Here is a 20,738-nt window from a genome sequence, read left to right as displayed (position 1 = left end):
TCGCCGAAACGGGGATACGGGGCACAGATTTACGCTGGATACGTTCCTTTCTCCAGGACCGGACCCAGAGGGTAGCAGTGGGGGATGAACTCTCGCGCTCCTACAGACTTCCATGTGGAGTCCCACAGGGCGCGGTCCTCTCCCCCACATTATTTAACGTTTTTATGCGCCCTCTGGCCCAGCTGGTGCGGAGTTTTGGACTGGGTTGCCACCAGTACACTGATGACACCCAGCTCTATCTCCTCATGGACGGTCGCCCGGACTCTCCCCCGGAACCATTTGCCAGATGTTTGGAAGCGGTGACAGAATGGTTCGAGCAGAGTCGCCTGAAACTCAACCCCTCCAAGACGGAGGTCCTGTGGCTGGGACGTAGGGGGCGGGAACAGGAAGCGCGCTTGCCCACCCTGGGAGGGGCGCATCTTACCATCGCGTCCCAGTCTAGGAACTTGGGTGTGATCATTGATGCCTCCCTGACTTTGGAGGCACAGATCAAAAGAGTAGCGGGCCAGGCATTTTTCCAACTTCGCCAGGCCCGACTACTAGCGCCCTACCTGTCCCCCGAACACCTGGCCACGGTGATCCATGCAACGGTCACCTCCAGAATAGATTTCTGTAACTCGCTCTACACGGGCCTTCCCTTGTCCTTGATCCGGAAACTTCAGCTAGTGCAGAATGCAGCTGCTAGGGTCCTAACTGGTACTCCTTGGAGGGCCCATATCCAGCCAGTGCTGAGGCAGCTGTACTGGTTGCCGATTGCTGCCCGGATCCGGTTCAAGGTTTTGGTTTTAACCTTCAAGGCTTTACGCGAGTTGGGGCCCACATACCTGAGGGACCGCTTATCGCCCTATGCCCCCCGCAGAGCTTTACGTTCTGCGGGAGAAAATCTATTGGTCGTTCCCGGCCCTAGGGAAGCACGCCTGGCCTCGACCAGGGCCAGGGCCTTTTCGGTCCTGGCCCCCGTCTGGTGGAATGAGCTCCCGGGAGAGCTGCGGGCCCTGCGGGACCTTCCATCGTTCTGCAGGGCTTGCAAGACGGAGCTCTTCCGCCAGGTTTACGGTTGAGACCAGGCTTAACATCTATGCCCCCCCCCCGGACCTGAGGATTGGGATTAAAGAGACGGGTACCATCAGTATCCCCTCTCCACCCGCTAGTGGGGGAATGGGTAGTCGATTAGCCGCTCTTGCCAGGCAGCTTTTAATTGTAGATGTGTCAATGGGATTTTAATGTATTTTATGGGGTTTTATACTGTTGTAACCCACCACGAGCCGCAAGGGAGTGGCGGGTAATAAATCCAATAATAATAATAATAATAATAATAATAACAACAATAACAACAACAACAACAACATGAGGAAATGTGGCGAGAGCATGGCTTTAGAAGAGGTGATACGATAGCTTTCTTCAAGTACTTAAAAGGCTGTTACTTAGAGCGAGGGTCATCAGCCGGCGGGCCGTGGCTCCCTCTCCCCTCCCCGCCTACAGCGAGAAGCTCGCCAGGCCGCGAGTAAATCAGCCACTGAAGTGGCTGATTAGCTTGTGGCCTGGTAAGCTTCTTGATGTGGGGGGGGGAGCGCGGCAGCCGCCGGTGCAAATACGTATGCGCGGATCTGTTGCACATTCATGTTTGTGCCCAGCGGGGGCGCAAACGAGCACATGCGGCAGTTTTGTGCATGCGCAGAGCCGCCGGGAGCACAAACGCGCGCATACATGGCAGGTCTGCGCATGCGCATTTATGCAGGGCTGCCCTCTTCCCCCACCCCTTGGCTGCGGGCCGCAACCTCAAAAAGTTTGCGGACTGCTGACTTAGAGGATGGAGCAGCGTTTTCTGTTGCCCCAGAAGGTAGGATCAGAACCAATTGAATGAAATTAATTCAAGAGAATTTTCAACTAAATATCTGGATGAAGTTCCTGACAGTTAGAGCAGTTCCTCAGTGGAACAGGCTTCCTTGGGAGGTGGTGGGTTCTCCTTTCTTGGAAGTTTTAAGGCAGAGGCAAGATAGCCACCTCACAGAAATGCTGATTCTGTGAATTTAGGCAGATTGTAAGTGGCTGGACAGAAGAGATTGTGTCCATGCTTGGCTGTTGTAGTCCTTTCTTGCATGCCCAGGGAAATGCCAATTACCATTTTGGGGTTGGGAGGTGAATTTCCTCCAGGCCAGATTGGCCATGGATTCTGTTTTTTTTTGGGGGGGGGGGCATCATCTGAACATGGAATTGGGTGGGCTGTGAAGTTGTGAATTTCCTGCTTTCTGCAAGAGGTTGGACTAAATGTCCCTGGAGGTCACTTCCAACTCTATGATTCTTCTCGGGTCATACTGGGAGAGGTGGTCCCCTAGATATGCAGGGCCCAGACTGTTTATGATCTTAAAGGTTAAGACCAAAACCTTAAATTTGATCCAGTATTCAACTGGCAGCCAATGAGCTGCTGGAGGGTAGGTTATACATGGGCCATCCATAGTGTCTTAGTGAGGACCCAAAAGTGGATTGAAAGTCTGTTGTTTAGTGTATGTGAAAGAACCTGTAATATTGAACTTTCTTGGTATTGCCAATTTAAGTTTAACGTTTTGGCCAGAATGGCAAGAAATAGGAATGCAACATAGTTTTTATGTGAAACCCAAGTTGAGAGACAAAAAATCGTTTTCGTAAATTTCAAATCTGAATTTTTCATTTTGTTTTTTATAGTTGGGGTAGTTGGTTGCATTAAGTTCCTATTTATGATAATTTGACTTTTGATAACCCTGTTGCTTATGCCTTTTGGTACTGTTTAATGGTTAAACGTTTGGGATTAGTCCTCCTTTTGTTAAACATAGAGACTTTCATGTCTGTTTGGTGTCTTTGATTGGTTATTTTTATTTTGGGATTTTTATACTGTGCCCTTGAGATTAATCACCTTGGTGTGGTTTACAGTAGATTTATAAAACATATGTAATCAATTATAAGCAATCAAATAGAGTTAAAACATCTATTAAGTCCTATGGAGGGAAGAAGAGGGAAGGATGGAGGGTGGAGGGAGATGTTCAGTCAGTTTCCACTGACCTCAACCATATGCATGGCGGAAGAACTCCGTGTTGCAGAGCTCCGACAGAGCCGTGATCTCTTTGGGCTTTCGTCCTTTACTTATTCTTGCAGTTCTTTCTATTTTTTTATTTTTCCTTTGATTTTTGTGACATAGTAATGTCCTTCTGAAACCTGGATCTTGCTTCCTTTTTAGTTTTATTATTTTCATAGCCCTTATTAGTTAGTATTTGAATTGTTTTATAATTCTTTCATATGGCTGCTCTTATCCATTACCCTTGTCTACTACCCTGAGCTCCTTCGGAATGGGTAGGCTGTTGATAAATAGTATAAAACAATCAGGGACCTACAGTACTGCTGCTTCTGACTGCCTGGGTCCCATGGCTGCTGGTATCTCAGCAACAGCCCATTACTCCTATGCTTTCCTTCTCTGTGCCTGCCTTCCTGCCTGCCTGCAGCCATTGTGCCTGGCTGCTGTACTGGTTCACATGGTAGCAGCGGCTGCTGCTGCTGCTTCTTCTTCTTATCATGATGATGATTATGATGATTAAATGTATTTCCTGCCACTTCCTAACCGACTAATTCCGGGTCAAACTGTCTTTAAAATCCCCATTGAAACTCCCATTAAAAGACTTCAAAATATCCCCAACATGGCGGAAAACCCCACTCCCGCCCTCACTACTAGAGGTGTTGAGAAGGAGGTCCAACGATGTTCACTTCAAACCCCTGCTGAAAGATCCTGCAGGGCCCGTAGCTCACCCAGGAGCTCATTCCACCAGGTAGAGGCCAAGACCGAGAAGGCCCTGGCCCTGGTTGAGGCTAGGCTAGGAACGACCAGTAAATTTTCACCCACAGAGCATAAAGCCCTGCAGGGGGCATAGTGCGATAGGCGGTCCCTCAGGTATGTGGGTCCCAACCCGCATAAGGCCTTAAAGGTTAAAAACAAAACTTTGAACCAGATCTGAACAGTGCAGCTGCCTCAGCACAGGCTGGATGTGGGCCCTCCACGGTGTACCAGTAAGGACCCTAGCAGCTGCATTTTGCACCGTTTCGCAGCTGGCCGCTGACAAGGCAGGGAGCCAGCTACCCGCCCTACCTTGCCATGCAGCCCTTGGAGAGGGGGCCCAGCCTGCCCACTGGGCCCTTCACCTCCCCCCAACCTACTTACCGCCGCCGCTTCGCTCCTGCTCTCCGCTGCCGCTTTCCTGCTCTCCCCTTCTCCCCTGTGCCATCTACCAAGCCCGCCCCCCTGCCTGCAAACCTCCGGCCCCACTTCCCCGGCCCGCCTTTACCCCACCCCATCTACCCAGCCCACCTTCCTCCCCACTAACTTCCATCCCTGCTTTCCCGACCCACCTTCACCCCACGTCCATCTACCCAGCCCACCCCCCTCCCCGCTAACCTCTGCCGCCGCTTCCCTGGCCTGACTTCTCCCTGCACTATCTACCCAGGCCGCCTTCCTCCCCGCTAACTTCCCCCACCGCTTTCCCGGCCCGCCTTCATCCCCACGCCGTCGACCCAGGCTGCCCCCCTAACCGCCACCACCGCTTTCCCGCCCGCACCCACTCTTACCCACCCATCGCTACCTCCCCCTCCCCAATGGAACCTTCCCCCCCTTCCTCCCACCCCTGCCCCATCCCCTTTCAGCCTATCTCCCTCCCTCCCTTCCTGCCTTCCTTCCCCCAAGCATTCACTTTGTCCGTCCTTCCTTCCTTCCTTCCTCCCTTCCTCCCTCCCTCCCTCCCTTTCTTCCTTCCTCTGCCCATCCGTCCACCCATCCCGCTTAATATCTAGTAGAAGTAAATAATAAAGAAACACATTAAAAATCATAGCACCCCAAATGCAAATTTCCTTTAGATGGCTTTTGGATGATGGTTCTGGTCTGCTTCTTTTATTTATATATTTTTGATTTACATGTGTACTTTTATAGAATCAGTACTTCTGCACCTGCACTGGCTTCTGATTGGCTTCCAGTTCCCATTTGAAGTGTTGATGTTGACCTATAAAACACGGGTCTGGGACTGTCTTACATGTATGACTTTCTCTCCCACTGTGATACCCCTTGCCTCCATAGATTTTCATTGTGGGGCTTCTACAGTTGCATGACATGCAAATTATCTACCTGTCATCAGGGCATGAGTATTTTCATTGGCTGTCCCCACGCTCAGGAATTAGCACCTTGCGGATGCTAGTAGCCTGCAGAGTTTCCCAGCATTCCGTAAGGTGTGCAAGGCTGCTTTGTTTTTGGTGGACGTTGGTACCGTTCCAAACCAGGGAGTTGGACCGTAGTTTTAATCCTTCAGATTGGCTCATCAAGTTGATGTTTTAATTGGTTTCATTGCTTTTAATTTTTTTAATTTAAATTTTAAATATTGTAAGCTGCCTGAGTCCCTGGTGGGGAGAGAATGTAGAGTATGTATGTAGGTAGGTAGGTAGGTTGGTATGTATGTATGTATGTATGTATTTATTTATTTATTTGGTATTTTGTATTTGTATACAAATACCACCGTTCCCAATTAGGCTCATGGCCATTTACATAGTAAAAATAATAAAAACACAATAAAACCCCCATAATACCCTTAATTACATTATTATACAATAAGACAGCAGGCGAAAGAAAACCCACTAGCAACTCACCCCTTTGACCAGCCAGGGCCAACATTCTTACTGTCCTACTGATGAGAGTGGGGAACAGATCAGTAGATGAATATGATAGACGTGGGGTATCCCAGATTGGATGACGGGACCATGCCGTGGCCTCAACCGTATGCCTGGCGGAAGAGCTCCGTCTTGCTGGCCCTGCGGAAAGTTGACAACTCCAGCAGGGCCCTTAGCTCTTCCAGGAGCTCATTCCACCAGGTTGTGGCCAGGACTGAAAAGGCCCTGGCCCGGTTTGAGGCCAGGTGAGCGTCCCGAGGTCCTGGGACTACCAGTAAGTTCATACCCGCAGAGTGAAGAGCCCTGTGGGGGGCATAAGCAACCAGGCATTTTTTTGCAGTATTGCCATACATGCCCATCAGGTTTTCTTTAGTTTATTGCATTTCCACTCACTTTCACTGTGCACGTTCATTGTGATTTCTTTTTTGCACTGCATTGACTTTGCTCTCTTCAGCGCTCGGTTTGCTTTCCGGTCATGGTTTCTTCAGGGTTTCTTAGAGTAGTATTGTGGCACTTTCTCCCCATGCTTCATTTCCAAGCTGAAGGTAATTCAAAAGCAAAAAGATTCCCTTGGAGTTTTCACCCTTTCCCCAATCCTCCACCTCCCACATTGATGTCATTCCTCTCGATCTGCACTATCCACCATCTTTCCCCGTTCATCAGTGCTTACCCAATAAATGTTTGACAAATCTTAAAAATATATAACTAATTAACTAAATCCCACCCATTCAGGAAATGCTCGCAGGACTATCAAGAAACACCAGAGTTTCATGAAACCCTGGTTGAGAAAGCCTGGTTTAGAGAATAAACTAGTTAGAGGGCTTGCCTCACTGCTTGAAATAATTTTGCTTTTACTTCCAGTCATGAGGCAGCAGTAGTGAGGGGAAGGACACTCCAGCAGATGTCACCAGCCAGAGGTCAAAGGGCCACAGTATTGATGCCCCACAAGAAATATGAACACCAGCAATGAAGATCAGCATGGTCAATGTGGGAATACAAATTATAACTTCATTCTACCTTTGCCTTCCTATCGCCTTCGCTTTCTGTCTTGTCTTTTTAATTTGTAAGCCTGAGGGCATCTCCTGTCTTACTGATATGAATGGCTTGGGAAACTTTTGTATGTGATAATCAATACCTTCAATTTAGCCCAGTAACCAATGGAGTGATATGCATACTCCTTCTAGCTCTCAATAATAGCTGAGCCATGGCATTCTGCACCAACTGGAGTTTCTAAGTTGATTTTGAGGGGAGACCAATGTACAGAGCTTTGTAGCAGTCTTATCTTGATGTTACTTTGGCGTGGTTCCAGGTGACCAGATTAGCTTTATCTTTTGCGCTAGGCAGAGTTGGAAGAGTTATTTGCAGCTGCACTAACTTGCTTCTCCAGCAATAATGTTGGGTACAGTATAACCCAAGGCTTTTAACTGAATCAGCAAGGGTCAGCTGAACTGTGTCAGAAGTGTAGAACATGTCTTTCAAGATCTCTGCCTTGCCAACCAGCATTATCTCTGCCTTTTTATGGTTTAGTTTCAATTTTAATTTGTTTAAAAGCCAGGCAGCTTTTCAGGATCCTCTACTGCAGTGGTCCCCAACCTTTTTATTATCGGGGACCACTCAACGCCGGGGACCACTCACCGGGGACCACTCAGGCCCCTGGTGAGGCCCAGTGGGGGGGGTAGTTTACTCCTCTACTCTCAACCACTGCCCTAACGCTGTCTGATCGCTATGGTAATGTTTAAACATCCCTTCAAAATAAGATACAGACACACCACAACAATGAACACAAGGAACATTTTATTTTCATGGAAATTTTAACTCATGACAGTTAAACTGACAGTTTAACTCATGACAGGGGGAGGGAGAAGGCATCCTTCGGGGCCCACCTCCAATTAGTCGAAGGATCACATGTGGTCCGCGGCCCACAGGTTGGGGATCGCTACTCTACTGCATCACCAAAAGATTGTAATAAAGATATGTAGACCTGGGTATCACTAGCATATTAATGACCATCAACCCCCAAATTATAAATTATTTGTCCTAATGGCTTTAAATAGAAATTGAAAAGCATGGGGGTTAGAATTGCACCTTGTGGAACCCCACAGGATAGGCCTCCCATTAAGGATAACTGGTTTTCATTAGCAGCCCTTTTGAGTTCAATCTGCAAGGAATTATTCAGCTCAATGCATATCTTTAACCCTAAATAAATAAAAGAGTAAGCCCTAAGGGGGAGGAGAAAGGGCGGGCTCTGTCTGGGATAAAAACTCGGAGGGCCATGGCCAAGCAGCTATGCTGCCCTAGCTGGCCACACCCGGTAGCAGCTGCCTCGGTGAGGCCTGGGTGGCCAGCCCAGATGGAGATAACGTTCAGTCCAAGTCACCGGGAGTTAATAAGGACAACGTAGGGCAAGGCAAAGAGTAGTCAAAACAGTCCAAAGGTCTGAGTCCAGAAAATCCGAGAGTCAACCAAGCCAAAGCACTTTACCAAAAGCCGTTGTCAGGTCCGAAGCCAGGGGGTCAAAGATTAAGCAGCAGGTCACGATAGCAGAGCCAGTCCAGAGGGTAGTCGCATAAATTGCTTCCACGCTGGTTAGCTGTTTCTGTCTCCCTAAATGCAGCCCATCTAATGAGCTGCACCTGTAGGATGACTCAGCCCTCCTCTCCTGGCATGAGTCCAGCTGAACCCCATCGCTTCTGACAGCTCGCCTGCAATCTCTGGCTCCTTCTGCGTTCTGTCAGCCCCCACCCTTTGGCTTTGTCTGAGACGTACAGCCACTTCCTCTGAATCTGAGTTAGACTCCTGTTGAGGTCTGTTATCTGTCAGCTGCCGGGAACATCCCTCCCCTGGGTCCATCTCATCACTCAGATTTGGCTGGGCTGTTGACCCTGGTTGTTCCGGCAACCCCGGGGAGCCGGGAGGCAGCAGTGGGGGTGTGACAGCGGCCAATGTGCGCGGCTCCCCATTGGCAGTTTGGCCCAGCCTCGCCTTGCCCGGCCGGAGACTCACTGCACACAAGGAGAAGCAGCCTTCCCCGATAGTGATTCCCCCCCCCCCCACTGGCTTCCCCTCACCCTTGCGAAAGGAGCAGGGATGCCGCGTCCCTGCCCCTTTCCCACACGGGGGCCCTTCCCGATGGCCATTGTGCCACCGCTGCTTCCCCAGACACATGTCAGCGGCCAGGAGGTGGGCCCTTTGGCACCGGACTGACAAGCGGACGGCCCAATCGGCAGGCGTTTTGCGCGTGCCAATTGGGCCCTCTGCTTGTCAGTCCGGGGCAAGGGGCCAGTGGGCGCCCTTCCCCATCCCAGACTGGGCCCACCCCAACCCCCCTTACTGTTTATTTTTTCCGCTCCCGCGGAGTGGTTAAATATAGGGAATGTAGGAGCTGGGTTGCTATACTTAGGCTGATTATGAATAGATGTTTTGCACTGTCTTTGTTCCCAAATTGGAGCACAGCATCAATCTCTCATGCCTACTTTCTATACTTCCCCCTGCTTTGCTCTTACTTTTCTCAGTCCTCATTTGATATGATAATCTTGTCAATACCACAGTCCAGTTGCATTAGTGTGCAATGATAGTGCAAATTTTACACATTGGTTCCCTTTTCCTTCTTTTAGTTCCTTGGAGACCCCATATTTCCTGCTGTTCCAGTGGAGGGCTTTTTTAGGCTTTAAAATGCTAATTGTCTTGTTATAGTGCTGTAATACTGTTGCAGCTTTTTTATCCTGAAAAATGTTCTCTTGTTGCATTTTGATGGGAAGGAGGTGTCCCTGGTGGTCTGAGACAAGCAGAGTGCATGGATAACTGGTATGTGTTCAGTATGTTGTCATTGTGGATGTCTCTGAATTTAAGACTCCCTGGGAGTCTGTGTATTATATTCATATTGATGTACCATACTGGAATCCCAATGCCCTAATGCTTGCTTTGTATCCAAATTTACTATGGCAATGAGAGCAAAGATGGGAAATTTTATGTGAGGTTTTGAGGAAGGGATACATTTCATTATACTTAGGAAACTAACCAAGAGCATTAGTGTTTAACTTAAAACTTGTCTGTTAATGGGGGAAATCCATCACTGATGTAGGCTATTTGTCACTTACAGAATAAATAAATAAGAAAATAGAAAACACTGAGGCAGTAACAACTTATTATGACTGTGTCTTCTACTTTTAAGAAGTCTTCTGTTGATTTATTTATACTGAGTTTATAGAAATCTACAAATACAGGTTTAATGTTAACTATGTTTTGCCTTTATCTGATGCTGCTCTGATTAAACACATCAAATGTTTTGATTAATCACTTCCATTGTGTCTTACATCTTAAGGTGTGTCTCTTGGTATATGCTGGAAGATAAATTTTCCCCAACATGCTTAATCAGTGAATTCCCTTCTTAACTGTATGGGTGAAAAGCTTACTCGGTTCTCTTGAGAGTGCATGTAAATTATTTTTAGGGCAGTGTTACCCATGAAGTTGAGCCCGCTTATTTAAGGAGTTATTCAAAATGGGTTTAAGTGTTCTTAGTTGCTACTAGTATCAAAAACAGAAACAGAGTAAAGTGAGTCCATGTATTTTGATAATTACTACACTATTTAAAAATTTAAAAATCTGTCAGGCTGGAAACCCATCAGGAAAGAAACATTTAACAGCAGTATCCTGTTTTCAGCAGTTGTCAGCCAGATGCTTCCAGGAAGCCACAAACTAGGCTTGCTGGTACCAGCCCTGTTTTGTCAGTTTGACATTCACGGGGCACTTGTGAAGAAATTGGAGTGAGGGGTATTTAATTGGGTGAGGGGTATTCATAGGTGACAGCCAAGCTGTCATGGCCATCGTAAATGGACTTCAGGGTCCAGCTCCCCCATTTAGAAAGTGTTTTGAATTCTGATTTCAAAGCAAACTATGCTTTGCCTATCCAGGAAGGTAGAGAGGAAAACGGAGTGCATGAAGGGGATGGAAGGGCATGAGTCCAAAGCATGTTCAGGCTGCAGGTAAAATGAGTTGGGTAGGAGAACCTTAATCAACTTGTGGCCAAATGCAGAAATGTGTCTAACCCTTATTTCTATCTGTTTAATCTCCAAATATGAATGTATTATTTTCCCATTTCCAGCTTGGTCCTTAAATAGATGCTGTGTAGCATGAAATCTTACACTTGAAAGGGCTGGTATTGCTTTAAAAAACAACTTTCATTTCTGTTTCTTTGATTGCTGTCAGACATGTGAGAATTTGTGCTGGCACTGGATGAAAGCTGTCCTTCTAAAAAGTACAGCTATAGCTTTTAGGCCAAGCTATTGCACTTGGCAGCTTCTGCCTGCAAGATTTCCTGGGGGAAGAAAAATCCAGTAAGGAGTAGTATATACATGCATCCCTGAGATTTCAGGATTTCCATACAAGCTTCCTTGGGCTAATTTGTCTTCTTTTAGGAAAATAAAAACTAAGAGTATCCTCAAGAGCAATAGCATTGAAGATAATAAAACATAATAAAAGTATTTTAGGTGTACTCTGAGGTATTTATAAAAAGTATTTTTTCTAGGATACTTTCATGAATGTCAAACTCCGATCTTCTGTATTTACTGTGGAATCAAACATCTTAAAACATTAAAGCAGATTTCCCAGATAATGTCAAACACCTGTAATATAGAAGATGGAGCAGAGTTGTTTTCTGTTGCCCCAGAGGGCTCAAAGCTGCATTGTAATCCTGTCCTCTATGTTATCTTCACAACAACCCTGTGAGGTAGGTCTTGCTGAGACTGTCATCCAGCAACCTTCCATGGAGAGTTAAGGGATAGAATCATATAGAATAATAGAGTTGGAAGGGACCTCCTGGGTCATCTAGTCCAACCCCCTGCACTATGCAGGACACTCACATCCCAATCGCTCATCTACTGTAACCTGCCACCCCTTTGCCTTCACAGAATCAGCCTCTCCGTCAGATGGCTATCTAGCCTCTGTTTAAAAATTTCCAAAGATGGAGAACCCACCACCTCCCGAGGAAGCCTGTTCCACTGAGAAACCGCTCTAACTGTCAGGATCTTCTTCCAGATGTTTAGATGGAATTTCTTTTGAATTAATTTCATCCCATTCATTCTGGTGTGTCCCTCTGGGGCAAGAGAGAACAATTCTGCTCCATCCTCCATATGGCACCCTTTTTAAATGGTTATTAGATCCCCTCTCAGTCGTCTCCTCTCTAGGCTAAACAGACCAAGATCTGAGTATTAGAGAGACAAATCAGATGGCTTAGAAGCTCTCTTACTACAAATTGCATGTCTTGAAAATAAGCCTGGCTCATGGTGCTCTAGTTCCCTTCATTTTTGGTATTGTAACTTCCATCATCATTCTGAGGATAGTGGCCAGTTTTCAAACATGTAGCAATATTGTCCGAGGTATGCCTACCACAGAAATCTTTAACTTCAGAAACCTTTAACTATTGGTAAGAATCAAGTCTTTCTCAGCCTCACCTTGCTCACAGGGTGTTTGTTGCGGAGAGAGGAAAGGGAAGGCAATAGTAAGCCGCTTTGAGACTTCTGGTAGAAAAAAGCAGTATATAAGAACCAACACTTCTTCTAAAATAGGAGAACCCCTGATTGCCCCTTCCACTTTCTGGGAAATGATGTCAGCAAGAAGACAAGAATTTATTGGACTCTTCATTTTTTCTAGAGCTGGTCTTCCAACAGATATCTGGGTAATTGAAGTCTCCCACGACCACTAGGTCCTGCCTCTCTGAGAATTTTGTAATCTGGTCTAGGAGCATCTCATCCAAGTCCTCTGACTGGCCTGGCAGTCTATATCAGACACCTGCCATAATACCACTGTTATTTTCTGCTCCTTTTAGTTTTACCCAGAGACTCTCACCTAAACTCTCATGCTAAGACACATATATTTCCTTACAAGTATAACTATTTTTAATGTATAGTGCTGCTCCTCCCCCTTTCTTTATTTGTCTTTTAAATAAGTTGTACCCGTTAATCCTATTATTCCCATTGTGAGAGTTATTCCACCAGGTTTCTGCAATGCCTATTAGATCATAGCACATTAGATCATATGTTGTTGTGATATTTGCCTTGGATCAGGGTCCAGTGACCCAGGGGGACTCTTGGCAGCCCTGTTAACTGGAGTGAGTTATATAAACAGTGATGACAATTTCAGAGTTGCCTATGGTGTAATTTTAGGCTGTAAGCTACAGCATGTCTCCTCCAAATAGCCCTTTTTCCTGTTTGTATCCTGCTTTGTTCTGCTACTCTGATCCCATTACCTGGAACATGGGAACTTGATAACTCATAATACTCCTTTTCTCATAACATTGTTTTTTAAAGACTTGTGGGACAATATGGGACAATATGGAAACCAAACCATTTAGTGAATCTAGTTCAGTATCGACAGTGGGCCAAGAGGAAAGGGTTTTGCCCATATTTTCATATTTATTTCAATTACACAGCTAATCCATTCACTATGACTTTCTAGTATGTATATATTAACTTTGTCTTTATGCATTTGCTGAAATATGCTGTTATTTATTTATTTATATTTATTTTTGTATTTATTTTCCACTGCTCTCAGCAAGCTGGCTTGCAGCGGGTTGCAAATGGAAAATCCCAGTACAATAAAGCCCAACCTCAGTTAAAAATAGACTCAGGGGAGGAGCCTTAGGTGAGGTATATGAATACAAAAATAATAAATAAACCCTTCAATGGCAGCATAACCCTCTCCACAGAGTCCCACCCTCCATGAGTCCTGGTCAGCCAGCTCAATCTGCGGTTGGCAACTGTTATCAATCTTAATGCCCTCTCTAAAGGGGCAGGTGATGCGGGGACCCAGGATTTTCCATCCCTAGCCTCAACCGAAATCCTGGTGGAAGGACTGTTTTCCGCCATGCTGGGGTTTTGTACTACTTAGTTTTAATGCAGTTTTAATGGTGTTTTATTGTTGTGGAAATATTATGTTGTAACCCGCCACGAGCCAGAATGCTGAGAGTGGTGGATAAGAAATATAAACATAAACATAATAATAACAGTAACGACAACAATAGAGGGGAATTTAAGCATTAATTGTTCTTTCCTCCCTGCATCTTTCCCCTTTAATTCTACAGAGTACTTTTGTTATCATGAACTTTATTTCTTTTATACCCCACTTTTTTAAGCAGGATTCCAAAGCAGTTCATGTTCTTTGTTCATGATGACTTGGCCACTGCACATATTTATTTATCACCTGTCTTTCTCAATGAGACTTGAGGTGGATTTAGCAGTGCAATAGGAACAGTATAATACATATGAGCAAGCCCTACTACGGTGATTATTAAAAGTTAGAGAAGAATGCAACAAAAACAGCATAAGACATGATATAAGAATGCAAAACTAGAGTACAGAAATTAGTAAACAGTGCAGTAAAAACAAGTAATGCATACAATAAACTGCCATAAACTACAGATCCTTAGATGAGTATGTTAGCATTGTCTAAATACCCAATACTTTATTATAGTCTAGTTATGTATACTGTGTGCATGTGGGGAAGCTTCAATTTTCCTGTAATTTAAAGTTTCTCTAGAGGTAATAATGAAACGTAAAGATTAAATATGCCATTTAAAAACATTTCATTAAGAAATATCACAGAGAGAGTAGTAAAGTGACAAATCAGAAAAAAATGTATTAATAATCTGTAAAATACCACAGGGATTTTTGTCTGTTATTACTTTGTATCTGCCACAGCCCCCCCAGGCATTGGAAATCCAGAGGTTACAAAGTACCATATTTACCCAAAAGGTCAATTTACCCATTAAAAAGTTGTACTGAAAAGGGTTTTTTAAAACTGTACGTAACTTTAACTTGTATGCAAATTTAAGATTCCCCCCTTTTTTTTCTTGCTGGCACATGCAGGGGAAAAACCTCATCCTTTCAGGTAAATAGGGTACTTGAAGGCTTCAGCAATATATCAGCCTTATGTTGGCCCCACTGGCCAGGGAGAAAGTACTGTCACACAGAACATAGCACTTGCTTAAACATTTAAGCATAGAGTTAATATTTTCCTTGGTTAGCATTGAACTTACTTAGAGTTCCACACAGTTTAATGGTGCCTTTTCAATAACTACTATTTCAAAATGAGCATCATTTATATGCTTCATAATTAAAGCCTTCTGAAGTTGTACATCAGAACAATTCTGGTAACATGCATAGCCAAATAGACATATTAAATATATGAGTACCCTCCTATAACTTTAGAAAAGCATTTGATTAACAAAACATTTTTCATAAGCAATAGCTTACTTTTGATTATGCTTACAAAAGTTATATGGACTCATATAAAAGTATTAGTTTTAATGGCTAAGTAGAGAGAACTTTTTGTTAACCAGAAATTGCATTATGATTTTTTCCCGTATGTGTGAAAGTCTGGTCAAGTTTAATAATTGATGTGAGGAGCAATTTGGAGTTTAAGGAACATACTTTGTTCATATTCCACTTTGAGAAATGATCATTCTGAATGTCAACTTCTATACTTTGATATTTTGCATTATTGTGGTATTTCTGTGTCTCAGTTATGTACTTAATAAATGTGTTAGCAGAAAGGAAGTATATAAATATATGAGTTAGAATTAATGAACTGTAGCACAGAAGCAGAGATGTAGTGCATATGATATGAACATCTTAATTTTGGGGGTTTATTTTTCTCCCTTGTGTAATCCTTTTTGTTAGAAAGCAAATCCAAAGGTCTTCAGTGGGTGATAGACACAACCATTGCGTATCCCAAAGCTGAACCTCTAGACATTCAGACCTGGATTCTGGGTTACAGGCGACCAACGATTACCCATGTACATTACAGGTAGGAAATATACCTTGTTCACTGCTAATGTTAAATTGAGTACACAACATATATTAGGTCCCTGGAGTGTGTTTCAGATACAAGGTACTTGAAATACAATATTTAGAGTGAGGCTCAGAACTGTTAACCTTCTTGAACAGGTAAATATTATTCAGTGGCTATAAAACATGTTTGTTGCTGGAGAAATTATCTTCTCTCTGATATTATTAGTCATCTGACATTCTGTTCACTTTGATTGTTGCACATTAGTCAAGCACTTTCATCTACATTTAATGCTTTGATGTTTACCGCCTTTAGGTCCCTACTTGGGTAGAAAGGCAGCATATAAATAAAGCTTTTTGCACTGGGTGTGTTATTTCCTAGATTGGATAACATATTGCTTTTGGGGGGGGGGGCTTTTATGATGTTCTGGTTAAACCTAGCTTCATTTGGCATGCTTCTAGGCATGTTTCTCCTTTGCAAACAGTAGTGTTTCTTCCAAGACGTGTAAATGGATTTTGTGAAAGTGTTCTTTGGCAATATATAAGTTCTGTTGTAAAGAGATTTGCCAGGGAGTTTAGTGTTGTAAAATGTTCTGTTGGTTTCAGAATTAGTGAAGGCTTAGATCACTTGACATGTAGGTGGAGGACAAGTCTATTCTCCAAAGTGGTGTATTGCCAAGACTGTCCACTAACCTCTCTCACTTCTCTCTTCTAAGCTGCCTGAAATAGTTCAGGTTGTGGTCAGAAAGATATGTGCAAGAGAAGTAACAGTAATCTTGGTTGTGTCCTGTATCCCATTTTTCTTCTTTTGAAAGTATAAACTAATCTGAGAAAGTACAGAGATAATCTGTTTTGTCTGGAGATAATCTAAGTTTTACTTCAAAGAACCTTTTATATATTTATTTACAAAATGTATACCCATCTTTTTGGCTTCATCAGGGCCTCCAAGGCACCTAACCAAGTGTAAAACTAAACAGACAGAAATGATTAACTCAAAACACATCATTCACACAATTAAAACATGTTTTACTTTTAATTTTTAACTATACATAAAATACAATAACATAAACGTAAATAACAATTAAAAACTGGGTAGGAAGGAGGGGTAACTGACAGAACCCCAGACAAAACATAGAAGTCCTCACCTGCTGGTAGAAGCAGGAACAGAAGGGGACAGGCAAATCTTCCTGGGGAGAGTTCTAGTGTTTTGGTGCCACTATGAAAAGGTCCTAACAAGATTGCCACTCACCTAATCTCAAAAAGCAGGGGCAGGGGGAACAGGCCTTGGAAGATATAGACAGAAGTAGAGTAGAAGAAGAGCTGGGGGGTTTTGTACCCCACAATGGCTTTCTTTTCCTCTTCACATAACAGACACTCTGTGAGGTAAATGGGGCTGAGAGATCTCTGAAAGAACTGTGACTGGCCCAAGGTCCTCCAGCTGCCTGCAGGTTCTCTGGATTAGAAGCCACTCCTCTTAATCACTACTCTAAGCTTGAATCCACTCCATTATGCAAGAAAATGTGGAGGAGTACGGGATCAATCTTCCAGATTAGACTGCTCTTAACTACAACAAACTGGTAGATTCATAAGAGGGTACATGACTGCTGATTCTTCAGGTAAACTGGTCCAAAACCATGCAGGTTTGACTACTGTAACTCGCTCTATGCCAGCCTACCCTTCAGCCTGCTCCGGAAACTACAACTGGTGCTAAATGCAGCTGCCGGGCTTCTCACATGGACACTATGGAGAGCCCACTTAAGACTGGTACTGTGGCAGCTGCATTGGCTTCTGGTTGAATTCTGGGTCCGGTTCAAGGTTCTGGTTTTAACCTTTAAGGCCTTACATGGTCCGGGTCCTGTGTAACTGAGGGACTGCCTCTCTGAATATGTTCCCCAGAGAGCTCTTCGACTGAGGAACACAAATCGGCTATGGATCCCTGACCCCAAGGAAATCTATCTGGCCCAGGCTCCTGCCCAGTAGAATGAGCTCTCAGAGCTCTCTGAGTTCCACAGGGCCTGCAAGACAAAGCTCATCCATCTGGCCTATGGTTGAGGCCAGCTGATTAACAACAATTCCAATGAAATCTTGGGTCCAAGAGCACATCCAGAACATGTGGCACTTTAAGTCCCAGAGGAGACTTCCTGCTCACCAGTCTTGTCAAGATCAAACTTCAGTTTTTTAGAAGAAGAAGGAGATCTGGGGTTTTGTATCCCACTTTTTCCTATCTGAAGGAATCTCAAAGTGATTTACAATTGCCTACCCATCCACTCCTCTCAACAGACACCTTGTGATGTAGGTGAGGCTGAGAGAGCTCTGAGAGAACTTTGACAGGCCCAAAGTCAATCAGATGGTTGCATGTGGAGGAGTGGGGAGTCAAATCCTATTTTCCAGATTAGAGGCCACTGCTCTTCATCACTACACCAAGCTTGAATCCACTCCATCATGGAAGAAAAACTTGGACTGTGTGGTAATTTGGATAATGATTTCAAAGCTTTGGGGCTGCTGTAGAAGCACCCTCATTATGTTCATTCCAAACATACCTTTGACAGAAAGTGTGGCAAGTTGGAGGAAGAGATGAGATTTCCAACCTATTGCCCCCTTGCTTAGTCTTGCTGTCTCCTTCTTTTGTGCTATGGTAATTTCCCAATAACCCAGGGAATGTGTGCCAAGGGCATGTGCCATCTGTGGCCATCAAGAATTGTAGTAATTCTCTGTCCCACCAAATGACAGGAAGGGATGCCTCGTTTTGTTGCAATTTTGGCCACCAGGTGAATAGGTGAGAGAAATAAAAGCTGCTTTTCATGTTTCAAGACCAGGAAATTAGTTTAGGTTTCTTCCCTATTTCATAATCCTGTTTAAATGGTTCCCTGATCTCCCTTGAGGCACTGCAGATTCAGCCATCACTTGTTCTGTTACCTAAAACCTTTTCAGTCTAATGAGTTATGGTTTATATAGCACCAGGAAGTCCACTATAGGCAATGAAAGCTTAACTGCATGAGAAGGACAAATGAAAGGTGCAGTGGCAGACCGAATCCTATTATGAAATATCTTTGCTTCAGACTGTCTTTTAGAGGCCAACTCAGCTAGTCATTTCGTGCCTTTAACTGGAAGGCCAATGCACAACAGTATTATGTAAGCGAAGCCAAGAGGCACTTACATTAGAGAGTTCCCTAATGAGAGTGGAGAGCAGTTGCTTTCTTGACCTTTCAGCTTCTTCTGGGCTTACTGAGAATAAAATGGAATAGCAGGGCTGAAAAATTGAAACAGTGATGGGCATGTTAGCTTGTCTGAATAAATGACTTAAATCCATTATTTGATGTTTGACATAGTTAGAAAGTTCTTATCTGGACCAGCTTCACTATCATTTGGGAACCTAGATTAAATACATTCGCTTTTATAAATTGGCAAGAAAAACTGAACAGATAACTAGCTATTCTAGTATAACATATTAGGAGAAACACTTCCTTTCGTTATTTACAGAAGTGTTCCAGTTATAGGTAAAGAGGGGGATCCTGTTGCTGCATGAAATCCATATGTCACAGGACTCAATGCTACAGCAACGTAGAAAAAGGTACTCATTGCATGATCTTGTGTTGGTGGCTGGTCCTGCTTCATAAACCACCAGGGCTAGTGTTATGGACATCAGGCAAAAATTCTGCCTGATGTCTGGTTGCCTGGTTAAGGTAGCAAATGAGAAGTGAGGATACCAAGCTGCGGTGTTTCAGGGCAAATCAGAGTTCATGGTTCACTTGCCAGCACATTTTCACTTACTAAATAGTAGCTGAAGGGAACCTTAATTCAGATTACATTCAGTGAATAGATGTTTAATGTTTTGTCCTGAAACTGTTTCCTTGACTTCAAGTGGCATTCCAGAGCTACTGTTTATCTATTTAAAAAAACATACAGCATCTTTCCACAATGAGGCAACCAGCCCCTCAGGGCAACCATTTGAGGTCAGGAAAAGGCATAATGAAAACAATTTACCACCACAGCCACCCTGTTTGTATCAGTTAAAAATATGAAAAAGGAGGGATTGTTTATGTATTTATTTATCATATTACATGTGTATAATATAGTCAGGAGATCCAAGCGAGAGTCATCTGGAGATGATTCACCATTACTTGTCCCTGCATCATGGCCCTGGTATTCCTTGGAGGTTGATTTATTAATTTATTTATAATTAAATTTCTATACTGCCTCTCTTGGTATTGCCAAGTCAGGGTAGTTCACATCATTTAATAAACAACAAAGTTAATAAATAAATAACATAAAATGATTAAAAACAAGTTAAATTTCTCCATACCCACATTGAACAAAGATCTTACCTTCTGTGTCCCCTCATCCTATTCAGGGGTTATTTTTAGGGAGGGCCTGTTAAGATGGGCTCATTCAGTGTTTACTGGTCCCAACCAAAAACCTAGTGGTAGAGTTCCATCGTGCATGCCCTTTGGAACTGGGAAATTTCCTAGGGCCTGCAGCTCTTCCATGAGCTCATTCCACCAGGTAGGGGCCAGGACTGAAAAGGCCCTGAACCTGGATGAGGCCATATGTACTTCTCTAGGGCTGGGGATCACCAGCTGATTTGCATTGGAAGAGCAAAGTGCTCTTTGGGGGATATAGTCAGTTAGGTAGTCCCTCAGTAAAACTGGGCCCAGACGACAGATAACCTTGAAGGTCAATACCAAATCCTTGAACTTGATCTGGAATTCAACTGGGATCCAGTGCAGTTGCCTAAGAGTAGGCTGAATGTGGGCCCTTTAAGGAGTTCTCGTGCAGATCCATGGTGTTGCATTCTGGACCAGTTGCCATTTCCAGGTCAAGGAGTAGCGTAGGCCCGCGTTGAGTGAGTTACAGAAGTCTAACCTGGAGGTGACTTTCACATGGATCACTGTGACTGTGTGTTCTGGGGCCAGATAGGGCACTAGTAGCTTAGCTTGGCCTAGATGGTGACACACCAGCTGAGCTACTTTAGTGACCTGAACCTCCATAGAAAAAGAGGAATCAAGAATCACACCTAAGTAGTGGTTAGTGCAGTCATCAGCTATACACTTTCTAGGCAAGACAAATGTGCTTCCTCTCCTCATTCTTTCCTACACAGTCACATTTGATCCAGATTGTCACTGCTTCCAAACAACTGGCTAATGTCTCTGGGGGTGAACCTGGGCGGCCATCCATTATGAAGGAACGCCCTGGTAGATGGGGAGAGATTTATAATTTCCTGCCGGGGGCCTCTCATCACATGATCTGAGTAACCAAGATGGGCAAGTGCTAGATAGGGCTGAC

The 20,738-nt window shown here is 44.2% G+C and overlaps 1 protein-coding gene across 1 annotated transcript in view; it reads left to right on the top strand.

Moving 5' to 3' along the window:
• The window catches only part of LPGAT1 (lysophosphatidylglycerol acyltransferase 1), a 97,883-nt gene that overhangs the window by 62,527 nt on the left and 14,618 nt on the right, over window positions 1-20,738 (top strand). Inside the window, exon 7 of the mRNA XM_077338625.1 lies at window positions 15,348-15,474. Within this exon, the coding sequence (XP_077194740.1) occupies window positions 15,348-15,474 (127 nt within the window). The remainder of the gene's footprint in view (window positions 1-15,347; window positions 15,475-20,738) is intronic.

Source organism: Paroedura picta, chromosome 1, assembly GCF_049243985.1.
Source record: "Paroedura picta isolate Pp20150507F chromosome 1, Ppicta_v3.0, whole genome shotgun sequence".
NCBI classification, from domain to species: Eukaryota; Metazoa; Chordata; class Lepidosauria; order Squamata; family Gekkonidae; genus Paroedura; species Paroedura picta.
Note: the sequence above shows the minus strand (reverse complement) of the source record. Positions and strands in the feature narration are given on the sequence as shown.